The sequence below is a fragment of the Monodelphis domestica genome, chromosome 1 (assembly GCF_027887165.1).
Source record: "Monodelphis domestica isolate mMonDom1 chromosome 1, mMonDom1.pri, whole genome shotgun sequence".
In the NCBI taxonomy this organism is placed as follows: Eukaryota; Metazoa; Chordata; class Mammalia; order Didelphimorphia; family Didelphidae; genus Monodelphis; species Monodelphis domestica.
The window spans coordinates 614691206-614707846 of NC_077227.1; the positions used below are offsets into that span (position 1 = coordinate 614691206).

The 16641-nt window shown below is 38.8% G+C and overlaps 1 protein-coding gene across 2 annotated transcripts in view; it reads right to left on the reverse strand.

The window, feature by feature from the left end:
• BANF2 (BANF family member 2) overlaps positions 1–16641 on the reverse strand; it is a 39739-nt gene that overhangs the window by 6826 nt on the left and 16272 nt on the right. For both annotated transcript variants that reach the window (XM_007476652.3, XM_001382072.4), the window contains one exon: positions 2376–2507. In XM_007476652.3, coding sequence (XP_007476714.1) covers positions 2376–2504 — 129 coding nt within the window. In that variant the 5' untranslated portion in view covers positions 2505–2507. The remainder of the gene's footprint in view (positions 1–2375; positions 2508–16641) is intronic.

The window sequence follows — 16641 nt, forward strand, 5'->3', positions numbered from 1 at the left end:
AATGTCTTAGCCTGGCATTCAAAGCTCTCCACTACCTGGATTTAATTGTTTCTCAGTCTCATCTCCTACTTCTTCCCTACATAAACCTTTCCCTTCCCCTCCAGCCTCTGCATCTTTCCTCCTAAACACATTATGTGTTATCTATCCTCTGAGTCTTTGTTCTCACCCAACCTTCTCCTCTCCATTTTAGCCAGCTTTTACCCAAGTTATGTACAGTTTTCTAAAATCATTCTAACCCTTTTACTCCTTTCTCTGGCATTTATAGTCTGCATCACTTAGCACTGGGATCATTGGTTATCTTCCCATGTTTGACTTGGGGAATTACCTGAGGACTTTGTTAACATCATCTATTCATATTCTTTCTCCCCAACTAGGCTGAAAGTTTCTTTAGGAAAGGGACTTGAGCAGTGCATAGCTTAGTGACCTACACAGTAAGTGCTCAATGAGTATGTCCTGAAAGATTGATTCTAAAGGGTAAAGAAGGAAGAACGTTGGTAGGGTTGGACCTATACTTGATGATGGAAATAATTGTGGTGTTTGCTCAGGTGGTGGGAAAGGATATTTAATTCCTCTCCAAATGTGAACTCATGGGAGAACTTCAGAATTTCAGTGTTAATAGGAGACATCAGAAGCCACTTAGTCCAACTCATTCCTGAACAAGAATCGCCCCTCCATACCCAACAAAGAGGCAACCCATTTCTGCTTGAAGACTTCCAATGAAGACGAACACATTAACTCAAGGGTGTAGGTAGGTGGCTCAGTGGATAGAGAGCCAGACCTATAGATGGAGGTCCTGGCTTTAAATCTGGCCTCAGACACTTCCCAGCTGTGTGATCCTGAGTAGGTCACTTAACCCGCATTGTTTAGCCCTTACCACTCTTCTGCCTTGGAGCCAATACACTGTATTGATTCTAAGAGGGAAGGTGAGGGTAAAAAAATTTCAAAGGGGGGAAAAAAATCAAGTCCACTTCATATCAGACACACTAAAGGGTCACTGATATACTAAAAAGCAGAAATTAAATTCATTTTCGGTGAGTTCCAATTTGGCTGATGGAAATGTTGGACTGACACATTTGTTTGTGCTAAGAACTCTATGACCTATTATTTTCTTTTATGAATCAAATTAATTAATATTAATTTTGTTTTAAGAATTTTAGGTACCACTTTAAAGAAACTGGCCATGCTCAGGGCCAGAGAATTCTAAATTTCTTGGAACCAGGACACGTTATTTTTGTTTTATTTCCTAATCTACAAATTTCCCTCTATTTTTGCCTAAATTGTCTCTCCCTCCCCAAAACCTCCAAAAGATGCAATTAAAAACAAACAAACAAAGCTTACCTTCTGTCTTGGAATCAGTACTGTGTATTGGTTCCAAGGCAGAATAGTAGCAAGGGCTAGGCAATAAGGGTTAAGTGACTTGCCCAGGGTCCTACACCTAAAAAGTTTCTGAGGCCAGATTTAAATCCAGGATGTCCCCTCTCTAGGTCAGGCTTTCAATCTATGGAGCCACCCATCTGCCCTCAAAAGATACTATTAAAATACTACTACATGGCATCTTTTTTACTTTACTTCAATAGCTGAGATATCTATGTTTTTCCTGGTTTATTTACTCCCACTAATGATATAGACTACAAACCCTTCACCAGATGATCAGCTGTTGTGGGCAAGCAAATTGATCACCTGGTAACCAGCCTAGTAATAAGCACCAATTAATTTATGTAGACTGGACACTGAGTGCATTGTTTTCCCATTCTCAAAGCCTTTCCTGCTTTGTAGAATTGCCAGAACTTGCACTCTTCTGAGATAGCCCTATGAGAACGCAGGGTCATTGACTTGGGACTTGAATGGAAGATCTTTTATAAAGGCAATGAAATCAAATTTGTTTTGATATTTTCGTGCTGTCCCAACTCTGAAATAACAAAAACTCTCCTGAGGGAATGGAATATCCAGTGGGTGATGGCTACCTGCCCAGAGGCTTGGCAAACACAAGCTGATAGTACTATTTGGCTATTACTCTCTTTAATGAAGTCTTTTCTGTAAAGGCAACAGTCAAACAAAATGAGTAAAAAGCTCTTAACTTAGATCTATAGTGGCCAGTGTCATTTAAGTGTGTCTGCTTTAAGGTATTTAAATATTAAATGTGTGTCTCCTAAGTATTTATATATTGAAATGACTCTAATCAAGTAATCATCTAAACAAACTTGGAGATCCCAGAGCAAATCAGGGAAATAGACCCAGAAAAAGGGTCTCCCTGTTAAACAATTTCCAACACATAAAAATTGCAAAGGCTGCTGTTGGGAAGGTATGGGTGGAGAGAAGGAGAAAGAAAAATAAATTGGATGAGTGGAAGGGGGTGATTAAAGAAAGACACTTACCTTATCATAACCACAGGTTATTAGACTTCTGGCAAGGTCTCTACCAACTCCATCCACAAAGGCAACACATTTCTCTCCCATAGGCTCACCGAGAAAAGTTCTTAATTTGCATGACATGAAGTTGGACATTCTCTGAAACATCAAAGACATTAGAAGGAAGGGGAAAAAGAACAAGTTCATGAACAAGCCTCCACAGCATTAGTAAAAACTGCTGAACCTAGTATTTAGTAAACTAACAGAGGGGATGTGTATCCCTAGGTACTGAAAATGAATAAAAGGAAAGGAATAGTTGCTCCATGGCTATAGAACCAGTTTCTTTATAATTCTTCCCAACTCAGACACAGGGAGTTTGGAGGCTATGAAATTGTTCGGTTTTTAAAAAGTATCAGTCAAGTTTTCTTTGTAATCCTCTAAGATTTAATTTTTTTAAACCCTTACCTTCCATCTTGGAATCAATACTGTGTATTGGTTCCAAGGCAGAAGAGTGGTAAGGGCTAGGAAATGGGGGTTAAGTGACTTGCCCAGGGTCACACAGCTGGGAAGTATCTGAGGTCAAATTTGAATCCAGGACCTCTCATCTCTAAGCCTGGCTCTCAATCCACTGAGCTACCCAGCTGCCCCCCCCCCCCATAGATTTAATTTGATAAAGTTGAAAATGCTATCCCTGAGAAAGGTTGATCTGGTGATGGCCAAAGGAGTCTATGACATAATGTTAAGAATCCATGGCTTTTGAGAAATATTCCAGTGCTTCTCAGATAACATTATATTTTCTCTTTTTTTTTTACCTTCAACTTTCAAATTTCTCTCTCTTCTGTGCCCCTGTAACTCATCATCAATGACACATCACCCCCACACATAACCTGTCTCTCCAACCCCCTAACTTTCTATATAAAACTTCTTGGTCTACAGAGTTTCATAGTACTTCTCATGTAAAAGGCACTCCTGGAGATATGCCCACAAACCCCATCAGGATGAAGAGGGTTTTTCTCAAATAACTGATTTTGGAAGTTAGAGCATCTAAAAGAATAATTTACATAATCAGGATAAATTGTGTATCCTTATAACAAAAACAGATTCTAGGTTGGGTCCATTATACATATTTCTTTAGCTTCCATATGTAAGTATCTATACTGGTATCCTTGGCATTATTTTACCTAACTGAAAAGAAACATTAGCACCAGTTTTCCAATGTCTATTGTAATATAGACATATATCAACAAAGATAAATACACATACATACACACAAACACAGCATTCTGTGGAAATACGAGGTATGTCTGTGCATGTGCATAAGTGTGTGTAAAAATAGTTCTATGTATTGTTAAAATATGTGACTGCTTACATAGTGTGAAGGCCATTAAAAGGTTTACATGGCCAAGAAGACCAACCCCTATCTCCCTCAGTGTCTGAAATGCCCACCATTAGAAACTATTCTAGGTGAGGGAATTGTGTCTCCAGAATAAACCTTGCTAAAATATAACTATGAATTGGCAAGAGTAACACATTGATATTAGCACCCATGATTCCATTATTCCATAGCATGGTATAGGATTAAGGAGATAGGGTATAGAGCAGATACATTTTTATATCAGGAGTCCCTTAAGAGAGAAGAGCATATAATGGAAAGCCAGGGAATAGCATGAAGGGACCTTGATTCTAGGGAACATGTTAAAATGATGGAGCAGAAGATTGATCAAGAGAATACCAAAATTTCCTTCTTTCTTAATAATTTTCATAGAATTACAGAAGTTGGGAGTTGAAAGGGACATCAAGGAACATCTGGTCTAACCTGTGTCTAAAAGAAATCCACACTGTGACATATGTGACAAGTAGTGATCCAGACTTGTGCTTGAAGACATCCAATGGAGAGGAGCCCATTGGCTCCCAAGGCTTCTCTAGTAGATTACCTAGGGATTTGTGTTTTTCGCCTTGTGTCACATGAAATTTTTATCATTGCCTTAGGTAAAGGCAAAGATGACATATTCATCAAATTCATAGATGACACAAAGTTTGATGGGATAACTAATATATTGCATGAAAAAGCCAGGTTCCAAAAAAATCTTGATGGCCTGGGACATTGGAATGAATCTAATAAAATGAAATTCAATAAGGATGAGGATAAAGACTTGCACTTGGATACAAAAATAGGCTTCACCAGTATGAGCATGTTTAGATTATTTGTCTGAAAAAAAGATTTAGAAGTTTGTGGACTAAAAACTCAATATGAATCAGCAGCGTGATGTGGCAGTCAATATGGCACCCAACCCCACTCTCTTTCTTCTGAACTGGCTTATTCACCCAACTTGTATTCACAATGATGAATCAAAGATGCCCCTATTGGGTTGCCATGTTGATAAAATTCACTCTCAGGGTTCTAGGGATGGCCCTGGTATGTCCAAGATAACATAATTAACATTTATTTAGAAATTTTATTAAAGAGAAGGCAAAGCAAGAGTAATTATGAACAACATTCCACCCATGATCCTAGGTCATGCTCTCCCATCAGTGTGAGTATGCACAGTGTCCATGAAGGGAAGTGGGCACAAATTTATAGAATCATATTATATAAATACATGTAGGGGACACATGTAACAATTCTAGATCATATGCCTTCATGTCTTTGGTCTTCTTCTGAGACAGTCTGCACCATGATTCACTGATGATCAAAGTCATTTTCTCAACTTCTTTGCTCTCTTATTTAGCAGAATCTTTTCTTTGCTAGCTGCTACACCCAATGCATTCCTCTTCTGGTTTGCTAAGGCAATGGTTAATCTCTTCTAACCACAACAGAACCCTAAATCCTGGGAAACTGCAGAGTTTTTCCAAATTTGCTCCAATGGATGGATGGGCTCTTGAGACAATCTTATATTCTTTCAGCAAAAGAAGTTCCCTTAAGCCATTGATCTGTAGAGCTTTTTTCTCATGCAAGAGTGCATTCTCTTGACTGGACTCAGAGCTTTTTACTTCTGAAATAGTAGATGGCACTGCAGGGAAAGGGAAAGCTAGGGCATTTTTTCTCCCTACTCAGTCTTTTTTTTTCCGTGAAGTAACATTTTTTTCCTCCAATCAACTTCTCCAACTGCAAAACCTTTCCTCCAATAGACAATTTCCAAGCAGCACGGTTTTTTTCCCTCCCAGTGGCAGTTAGCAGTACAGTCTCTGAGGTGTTGCTGTAACCCAGATCTTAGGTTGTTTCTTGGACCCAGTTCTGAGCATTCTTCTCAGACCAGCTCAGATGTTTATTATTGCCCTCTTGGAGATCTAGTGTTGATCAATCTACTGCTACAGAGCTGGGTCTCTTAAGTGAAATGATTCACCTTTAACTCATAGTGAAAAACTAAAATCCACATTTCTGTCAGCCAAGCCACAAGAGGCAATATAATTATCCCATAGTCACAAAATAACCCTAGGTGCCATTGCTTCTCAGTCTTTCATCTTAAAGACTTCCCCCTAGTTATCTGTAAATTAGACTCTGAGACAGAAGACACCGCAACCATCTTTGCTCTATTAGTGTGTCTTTTCTCTGGAGGACTGTATTTTCAGTGTTTCTCAAATAACTGTTTTACTAAGTTTATGCTTTTTTCAATCAATAAAATTATCCCAATCAGAAGAGAATGACTTTATGTATTCTTACTTATATATGTGCAAATTTCCTCTTAATAGAATGTCAGCTACTTGAGGCCAGGAATTGTTTTAATTTTTGTCTTTGAAATCTCTAGGAACTAGATAAGTGCCTGCATTCTTGAAACAAATTTGCCAATGATAAAGGGGTTGTTTACCAGAAGAAGGAATTGGACTAATTCAGTTTGGCCACAGAGGTTAGACATAGAAGTAATGGGTAGAAATTATGAAGACACAATTTCAGGCTTAATATCAGGAAAATGTCATCAATAATTAGTGCTATCCAGAAAGGAAATGAACTATCTCAGGAAGCCAAATAAACACATGGGTATGCTATCGTGAGCATTGCTTCAATGTGTTAGACTATGATAGTGCAGTCCCTTTCAGGTCTAAGATTTGGGGTCTCTGTGCTCTCTGCTTTCGGACACCTCTATTTGTGAGGAATTTCTTTTTCCTGAAATCAAATTTAAATTTTTTTTTTTTTGCAACTTTTACCCCTTGGCTCTTAGTTCCGCCCTTTCAGGTCAAACAGAACCAGTCTAATTCCTTTTTCCCATAACAACAACTTCGAATACTTGAAGACAAAGTTATCAAGTTCCTCCTGAATCTTCCCTTCTCCAAACTAAATCTACTCAGTTCCTTAAATTAATTCTTATATGACACCGATTGAAGGTCCTTCCCCTGGTTGCTCTCTTCTGAACACTCTCCTATTTATCAACACCTTTGTTTAATTAACTGTACTGTGCTCAGGATTGAACACAAAAAGTCCAAACTGGTCTGACTATAGCAGAGTACAGTAGGACATTACCATGCAATAGGACCATTACTTCCCTGTTCCTGGAAGCTGTGTTTCTGTGCCCTTTTAATGGAGCCCAAAGTTGCATTAGTTTTTTTCTGCCACATTATATTGGTGACTCATAATGAACATGCAGTCCACTAAAAACCCCAAATCTTTTTCAAACAAACTGCTACCTGATCATAACGGTACTGGTAAAGCTCATTTTTTGGATCCACAGGGGTAAGGTTTTATATTTATTCCTACTGAAGTTCATCTTATTAGCTGCATCCTCTAATCTAGAGAAATCCTTTGTTTAGATATTATTCCAGAAAATGTTATTATTAGCTATCTTCTGACTTCATCATCATGCTATTTGCTAGATGTACTGAAACTGCTCTCTCCAAAGTTAATTACTAATGATCTCTCTTAATTACCAAATCTAATGGCTTTTCCCACAGTTCTTTTATGTGGAATCTTTCATGATCCCACATGAATTTGACACTCCCTCCTAGTCACTCCTCTCCTCCTCCCTCATGTTTCATGCTATTGCTTTCTTCTAGTTCTCCCACCTGGCTAGTTACACCTCACTCTCCTTAGCTGGATCATTTTCTTTGCAAGAGTTTACCCCAGGGCTCTGTCCTGGACATTCTCTTCTTTGCTCCCTTCTCGTGAACTCTCGTGGATTTAGTCATTACTTCTACACAGATAACTCCTAGATCTATACATCCAGCCCTAGTTTCTCTCCTGAACATATGTACATCTCCATTCACCTTTTTCAAACTGAATATCCCTTAACAACTCAAATTCACTATGTCCAAACCCAAATTCATTCTATTTCCCCCCAAATCTTTCCTTCTTCCAAACTTCCCTATTTCTACTGAGGTAGGGCACCATCATTCTTCTAATTACCCAGGATCACAATAGTGGAATCTTCCTTAATTCCTCACTCTCTATCACCCCTCATGTCCAGCCAGTTGCCACGTCTTGTCCACTCAGCCTCCAAACTTCTTGTATCTTTCTCCTCTCCCCTTGGACAGCCACCACTCTAACTGACCCCTCACCTAAAATATTAGCCCCTCTGAATTTAACCCTTCTGAATCTGTTGGCTTGTGCAATAGAGATTATCACACATACACACACCTACCTCCAAAGCGTTAAAGGAAGCTACACTGATGCAAAAGTATGTTATTTTTAAGTGTGAGAAAGTACTTTGAAAAATGTTATTCACTTTGTAGATGCGACCTGTTTTTATGTTCTACTACCAAGCATCCTTAGGAGTCAGGAAGACCTAGATTTGAGTCCTCTCTCTTTTACATACAGGCCCTCGGCTCATGGATAAGTTGTTTTACTTGTAAGAGCCCCCCAAAACTCTCACATACACTAGTAGGGAAAGTTTTCTCACTGGGAGATTCTTGTATATCCTGAAAAAAAAATGCTAAGATTATGGCATATAAACAAAAAGCCTCAGGAAATATCGAATTGGGGTTAGCTAAGTGGCTCAGGGGATAGAAAGCCAAGCCTGGAGACAAGATGACTTGGATTCAAGTGTTGCCTCAGACATTTCCTAGAGGTGGGACCCTGGGCAAGTCACTTAACCCCAATTGCCCAGCCCTTACTGTTCTTCTGCCTCGGAACCAATATTTAGTATTGATTCTAAGACAGCAGGTGAGGCTTTAAAAGGAAAAAAGGGGAAATATCAAGCTGGAAAAAATACAAAACCAAAACCAAATTCTGGTCATATTTTCCTAAACCTAGTCTATTCACAATTTTTGGGTAAATCTGGTTTGAAGTACCACTTCTTATAGACATGGACAAGTAGCTTATTAACTGTCCCTGGCCTCAGTTTCCTTATCTGCAAAGTGAGGATAATAATAAACATAGCACTTAACAAACAGAATTGTTGTAAAGTTCAATGGAAATTATGTCTGTATAGGGCTTTTGGAATTTTAAAGCTCTATGTCACTATTATAGTGATGTTTCTTAGTTTTAGCTCTCTCTGCCCCAACCATTTTTTTTTTGTCATTTTTCTATGATTGCTCTGAAGGGTGTTGAAAACTCTGATGCTGCTCCAAAGTTGGCCACCACCAAGCTGCTCCAGAGAGATTAGGCAGCATCCCTATTTAATTTTTTTATCTTTTACCAGGATATATTTGCTTCAAGGATAGAGCAAAAATAAAGGTATAACCAGTATTCCCTAATGCTTCTGGGGGCACACTCTCTTCTATCATGACTCTATCCTCCCTTCAGAGCTCTTCTCTGTAAGTGAATTAGCATTAATCCAACAAACTAACCCATATCAATGGGTGATAACACATTAATGTGATCCTAGATAAGGGATGGGAATAAGCATTTATTCAGTGCCTGCTATGTACCAGACACAGTGCTAAGTGCCTTACCATTATCTCATTTCATCCTCACAACAACCCTGTGTGGTCGATGTTATTATTATTTCCAGTTTACAAGCTAGGAAACCGAGGCAGACAGAGGTTAAATGATTTGCCCAGTGCCCAGCTTCGTCCTATTCCTGACTCCAGGACCAGTACTCTGTCCACTGGGCCATCTACCTGCCTCAAGATAGGATTATTTCTACTTTATAGTGGCCTTCAGAGGTGATGCCTTAACCCAAACAAAAACAATAGCTGGCATTTATAGAGAGCTTTGAGATGTGCAAGTAACTTTCCATAACATACAGTTCTTGCTTTACATCCATGGATCTTTTTGCAGATCGCTATGGAAAGCAATTTTTAAGTAATTTGAATTTTCCTTTACTCACCCATTTCACTTAGCCTATTAATAAAGGTGTTCACAAAATAACACCTTTACACGAGTCATAAAATGTACTAAAATGTGACATTAAATGCTATACCATGATGATAAGCCGAATTATGAAATGAATGCTAGAGTTAATGAGAAAGAACTGTCAATAAAGTGCAATATGTTGCTCCTACCCATAAGGATTGGCTATGCATTTTTTTCTTATCTTTTTCTTATCTTCTTAGTATCAATTCTAAGAACAAAGAGCACTAAAGGGCTAGGCAATCAGGGTTAAATGACTTGCCCAAGGTCACACAGCTAGGAACTGTCTGAAGCCACATTTGAACACCCCTCCACCCCCTGCCCTCTGGACTCCAGGGCTGGTGCTCTATCCACCATACTACCTAGCTGCCCCTGCAGCTTTTTTTTTTTTTAATCAAGCTAATGAGAGATGTTTGAACAGTGGCTCTCATTTTTTGTTTATCTGATGATAACAAGTAATATATCCTTTACTCCTTGAACATTTAAAAAACTTAGTATTTGGATCCATCTTTTCGATATAAGAAAAAAATTCACTCAGATGATGAAATGCTTCTCCCAATTGTTTTGCTATGAACCCTTTTGGATCCGCCTCAGTTTCTGAAGCTTCCCTTCTTCTGCAATCTTTGCAGCCAGTAATTTAATCAGATCTTTAGTGGAGAATTTCTCCATGAAACTCAATCAGCTCCTTCACATCATTCATATTTATATATAAAAATATATATATATATATTAATGTGAACTTCTTTCAGAATTCTTTACTACCTATAAATTGAATTTATTTAATGAAAATTTACCTAAAACTATCACATTTGATCCTTACAACAATCATATGAGGTAGCTATTATTACTTCCTGCATTTTACCCAGGATTTCACAGCTAGAAAACATTATGGTAGGATTTGAATTCTGGTTTCTCTGACTTTTTATCTAAAACAATCCATTATATTCTCTTGCTCTCTCAAATGACTGAATTGAATGATAGAAATTTCTTGTACTCTGGCCGACTAAATGGGGAGATAATTTGAAGGGCCAGTAGGTGAGTTTTCATTGTCCTTTCAGTCACACTATTAAGTGGAGGGGCTTCCTATTCACCCACACCCTCTCTGGACTGTACTGCTCCTTGGGCAGTGAGTAGAAGGCTAAGAGATGAAACCAAATTGGATAACTGAATTAATTCTAGCTTCACATTCAGATCATCTGACTCAGCAGAAGCAAGGTCCTGCCCACGCTGTGAAGGACTCCAAAATGAGCTGAAGCCATTTTATAGTTCTTTCTATTGTGATTTCCTTTGGCTTCCTTCAGATGACCTATTTTATTCTTCCTTTACTATTTGATTAAAGCAAAGAAAGCACCAAGCATGCCATTAAAGATTAAGCAAAGAGATCAGGTACAACAAAGGAATTAATTGTGGAAAAAACAAGCCACTCAGAAGCTGATTTGGAGGAAAGCAATGGTTTGGCCATTGGCATGTCTGAGTTCATCTGGAAAGGATGAGCAGTGAAAGCTGGGACTCTCACAGGCTAAGAACTTAATTAAGCAGTGCAGATTAAGGAAACATAAAATCAGCCGACTAAAATGCTCAATACAGACTGTTCTCCATCCTTCTCTTCTTCTCCTTTCTCCCCCTTTCCCCAACATCCAGGAAAGAGAACTTACATTTCTGGGTCATTTTTTCCTTTTCTCTCCTGAGGAGGAAATACAAAACTGGGATGTCTGCCAAAGAAGGATGTTTTTATTGGATCGATATTTCATTCATTCATTCAACAAATATTGTTTTCTGTTTTTGGATAGAGAGAAGGAACCTAGTTTCCGTTCTTCTTTTCAGGCTCAGAATATGCAATATAAACTTCCTATATTTTCTTGCTGATTCACAGCATGGCAATTCGATGAGTTCTCCGTGGCTGGAGCCCCTAAATACTTCTTTCCTTCTGACTTGAGTGTCTCCAGGAGCATCATAGGTGGGGAGTGGGGTGGGTACAAGAGTCCAAGCCAGCTGTGGTCCAGGTGCAGGTGTTGGTTCATTTGCTTTTAGAAAAGCCTTCCCTCCCAATTCAGAAAATAGAAGCCTTTCAAAACCAGGAGGATGGCTGGATGGCTTCAGAGAAACACCACCAGCAATGAGGAACAGCCCAAGTAGGAAGCAGTTGAATTGTCATCCCCAGAATTTTGTGCTGGGCTGTCTGAGCTGAGTTCTCAAAACTGAAATATCTGATGAGTAACAACTGAAACACCATCTTGCACCTCAGGCATTTTCCTAGAATGCCTTCCTTCATTCTTCATTTCTCTTCTGGCTTTTTTAAAGTCCTAGCTAAAATCCTATCTTCTATGGGAAACCTTTCCCAGTTCTCTTCATTCTAGTGCCATCCCAGTGCAGATTATGTCTCCTTTAGCCTGTACGTTGCATGTCTGTACGTGGCTCTCTGTATGTTGTCTCTCCCATTAGATCATAAACTCCTAGAGAGCAGGGACTGGCTTTTGCCTTTCTCTGTATCTTCAGCATAGTGTCTGGTGATGTGACACAATAAATGTTTGTTGATTGATTTATGTAATACCAGGCTTAAAGTTTTCAAAGAGCTCTACATATATTATCTCATTTAAGCCTCAGAGGAATGTTTAAAATTGGGTACTACATCGAGCAAGTCACTTACTAGGGGTTTTGGTTTTACCTAGATCTCAGTTTCCTCACCTAGAAAATGAAGTGTTTGGACTAGGTAGCTTCTGAGGTCCCTTCCAGTTCTACTAGACCTTTGATCCCATTTTGTAGATAAGAAAAAAAACAACAACTGGAGCTCAGAAAGATCTTAAGTAACTATAATCGTCACAATGAGATTTTAACATATTTCTTGGCTCTGGGAAGCTTTTTATCTCCTAGTAGCATTTTACCTCTCATGGTATAGTGGATTAAAAGTACTAGCCTTGGTACTATAAAGATCTGAGTTCAAATCTTGCCTTAGACTAGCATAGCTGTGTGATCCTGGGCTAGTTATTTGGCTTATTAGCCTCAGTTTCCTCATCTGTAAAATGAGACTATTAATAGCTGCTACCTCCTAGGTTTGTTGTGAAGGTCAAATAAGATAAAGTACTAATACTCATTTAAAAACTTTTTAAAGTGCTATATTTAGCTTAATCAGGTAATAAACATTTATTAATCACCAACTGTATCCCAGCCACTGTGCTAAGCACTGGATATTTAAATATAAATAAAAAACAAAGACAGTCAGTCCCTCCTTAGCATACAATCTAATGAGGGAAAACAATACACAGAAGGAAGCTGAAAAGTGGAGAGAAGAAGGTACTGGACTCTGTTGGTCATGTTGGAGAGTTCCAAAGAATAAATCACCTAAGGCTGGAAGGGAACCCTTATTCCTAGGCTTTATCTCACTCCTGATCAGCATGGTAAAGCTTTGACCTGCTCTGTTTCTGATCTGGTTCTCCCATAGGCACCTTGGTCCAGGCTCCTCTCTCTCAGGAACCCGCCATATTGGTGCAATCATAGGATGATCAGCTTCAGCCACTGCAGCTCTAAGTCAGTCCTGCCTCACAGGTAGCAGGAATTATAGGCATTTGCCTCCCCTCCCTCCCCAAAAAGCCTGTTAATACCTTTGTTCCAAGTGTCTGATTTGCTAATAATCTTTAGTGATTTTTCTGCATTAAAGGTGGCCTAGTCTATCCATTCCAATATAAGACCATCATTATGCAAACAAGCCAATGTTTACATATAGAAAAAAAATTTGGGCAAGTAGAAAGATGATTGTATCATCTGACCTAAACAGAGCTGCTCATCACTCAGTTGATACTTCCATTGAGTTTCACATCTTTGTTTCAGGTAAGTCTTCTGACTCCCTTGGTTCTTTGTACAGATGGTGTTCCTCAGGCTTATCTCTTTGTCCCCATATTTAAGATTTCTAGAATTTTAGAGTTAGAAAAGATTTTTCCAACCCACCCACTCATTTTATAGGTGAGGAAACCTCTAAACTTCAGGTAAGTGCTTTGCCCAATATCACACAGGGGGAGAGGGGGTCGGTGGGTTAGTGGTAGAACTGGGAATGAGCATCCAAAGCTTCTTGCTTCCACCAGTTCCTTCTAACCCCATCAATTGATTAATTAGTGCATTTTATTATTGTTATAATAATAGCTAACATTTAGGTAGAACTCACTATATATCAGGACCTGTGATAAAGGTTTTACAATTACCTCATTTGATCCTTAAAACTCTGGGAGATAGATGCTATTATTATCCCCATTTTAAAGATGAGAAAACTAAAGCAGATAGCAGTGAAGTGTCTTGCCCAAAGTCACACAGTAATTCTGAGGCTGGATTTGAACTCAATTCTTCCTGACTCCAGATAATAGTGTTCTCTCCCCTATACCTCTTAACTCACCCAAGTGACCATGATGGACCAGGACCTGTGCTAAGCATTGGGGAAACAAAACAAAAATGAAATGATCTCTGCCTATAAGCAAGCTTACATTTTAGGTGTGAAGACATCTGATTTGGCACAATCTGCCTAATGACAATTATTTTCCAGCTACCAGCCTTCAAACCACAAAGACCAATGCAAAATGGTTTCCTAGATGTAAAATGGACACGTGGTTGCACAGGACAGTTTTGATTTGGTTTTGTTGTTGTTTGTTGTTGTTGTTTTAAGAGACTGTAAGTCTGCCCTTCTCTTCTGGTTAGGAACTGCCAACAATATTCCCACATTCTCCTTCTTTTTACAGAATATTAAGAGTTAGAAGGAGTCTCAGAACTTCATCTACCTAGTGACTCAAGAGATCTATCGTCTTGCTTAATGGAAAGAACTAAGTGAGTGAAAGAAGCAGAGAGATTAATTTCAACTTTAAAAAGAAAAAACTTCCTAACAACTAAAAATACCCAAGGTGGAATGAGCTACCTCAGGAAGTGGGAACTTCTCCTACGAGGGAGGGCTTCAAGCAGAGACTGAAGGGTATAGGGATGGTAGAGAGAGAATGCCCATTCAGGTTTGGGTTGAACTGGACATCCTTTGAGGTCCCTCCTATCTTCAAGATTCTATGATTCCAGCTCTTACCCCAAGAACAAATTCCCTTTAAGGAAGAGGAATATGTTATATATTAAAGAGAATACTCAGCTTGGATGGAAGAAACTTGGCTTTATAACCCTAGCTCTGCCCTTTATTAGCTGAACATTAGACAAGACACTGTTGACAACTGGTCATTAGCTTCTGCTTATGGGCCTCCAGTGATGAGGAATTTATTACTTCCTAAAGCAGTCCATTTATTTTTAGAGAACTCTAATTGTTTAGGACTTTTTTTAAAATGTTGGATAGAAATCTGCCTTTTCATGGCTTCTTGTTATTTTTTGGTCCCAGATCTGCCTTGAGACTAACCAGAAAAAAGTACAATCTCTCTTCTACATGAAAAATTTTCAAATATTTGAAGACAGTTAAGAAGATTCTCCCCTTATCCCTTTGCTAGGATGGCAATGATGACCACATGCATTAGGTGTATCAAGTACTCTTCCCAAAACAACTTTGTAAAGTAGATATTTTATGATTATTCCCATTTTATTAGTAAGACAGTTTCAGAGGGAGGAAGTAATGTGCCCAAGATTGTGTAACTATAAAGAGGGGTTACAAAGCCAAGCCTCTTCCAACTGGCTACTCTCTTTAATAGATAGCATGCCCACTCCTTGGTTCCTGTGTACAACCAATTCTTGGCTGATGTGTCTTGTACTCTTTTCAGTATGATATTTGTCCTCATTTAGTAGGCTACAAGTTCATTAAATGCCTCCCTAAAATGTGGCATCCAGAACTCAACATAACAATCCCAATGTGGTCTGGCCAGTGCAATGGGCAGAGAGTTACACACTGGTTCTACATATTTCATTTCTATCCATGAAGTTTAACATTCCATTTGTTGCTTCGTTTTTCTCTTCCAACGGACACTGGGAACACATATTCATTCCAAGGTCTGCTGAAACCTCAGGAACAAGAATCAGTCTAATCTCCCCAGACCTATCTCAAATTTTCGAATTCTCCTATACTTATGTGATCCAATGACCTTGTTGTTCCTCAAAACAGAACACTCCTATTTTCCTTGCTTGTCTACCCACTTCAAGCATGGGAGCTCTCTCCCTTCTTATCTTTGCCTCCCAGCTTCCCTAGATTCCTTTCCTTCAAGTCTCAGCTAAATCCCTGCCATCTGCAAGAAGCCTTGCTAGGCTCCTTAACATGATTAGAACCTTTTATCAATACTACCTCCAATTTATCCAGTATACATCTTATCTGTATACAATTGTTTTGCATATTATCTCCCCCATTAGACTGGAAGCTCCTTGAGATCAGGGACTATTTGCTTAAAAAAAAAAAAAGCCTTTTTTTTATACCCCTAGGGCTTTTGCATAGTGCCAGGCACATAGTAGACACTTAATAATACTATTTGACTGGCTTATTGAATTCAAGTATAAGATTCATATTCATCCCTACTAAATTTAGTTGGCCCAAGCAACACATTACAAGGAAGGAAAAGCAGAATGAAGAATGTTTTCAAAGAAATATGAGAGAGGCAGGTCTAGAGATAAAGAGATCCTGAGTCCAATTCTGGCCTCAGAGACTTCCTAGCTATGTGACCTTGGGCAAGTCACTTAATCTCCACTGCCTAGCCCTTATTTTTCTTCTGCCTTGGAGCCAATATTTAGAATAAAATCTAAGAATGGATTTTTTTTTAAATGAAGGATCTTTTTAGCCCTAAACTTGATCCTTTGAGGTTACAGGACTTGCCTGAGTTCATCCAAACCATATTTCTTCATCTTGTCTACAAAAATATTGGGGAAATTTTGAAGGGAAAAAATATTTACTGAAATTCATGTATTCTCTACCTATAATGTTCCCTCATTCTCTTAGTTTGGTAACCCTGTCAAAAAAAAAAAAGAGCAAAGTCTTTTTTGACTGCCTGCCTGAAGGATTGACTGCTTAAGCTTTGGACCTGTTTTATTTCATAGGTGAGATCCCACGTAGTCTGATCAGATAGATGATTTTTCATAAGCCCAGGGATAATGGCCAAATTTTGTCTGCCCAATAGGTCTTTCTTT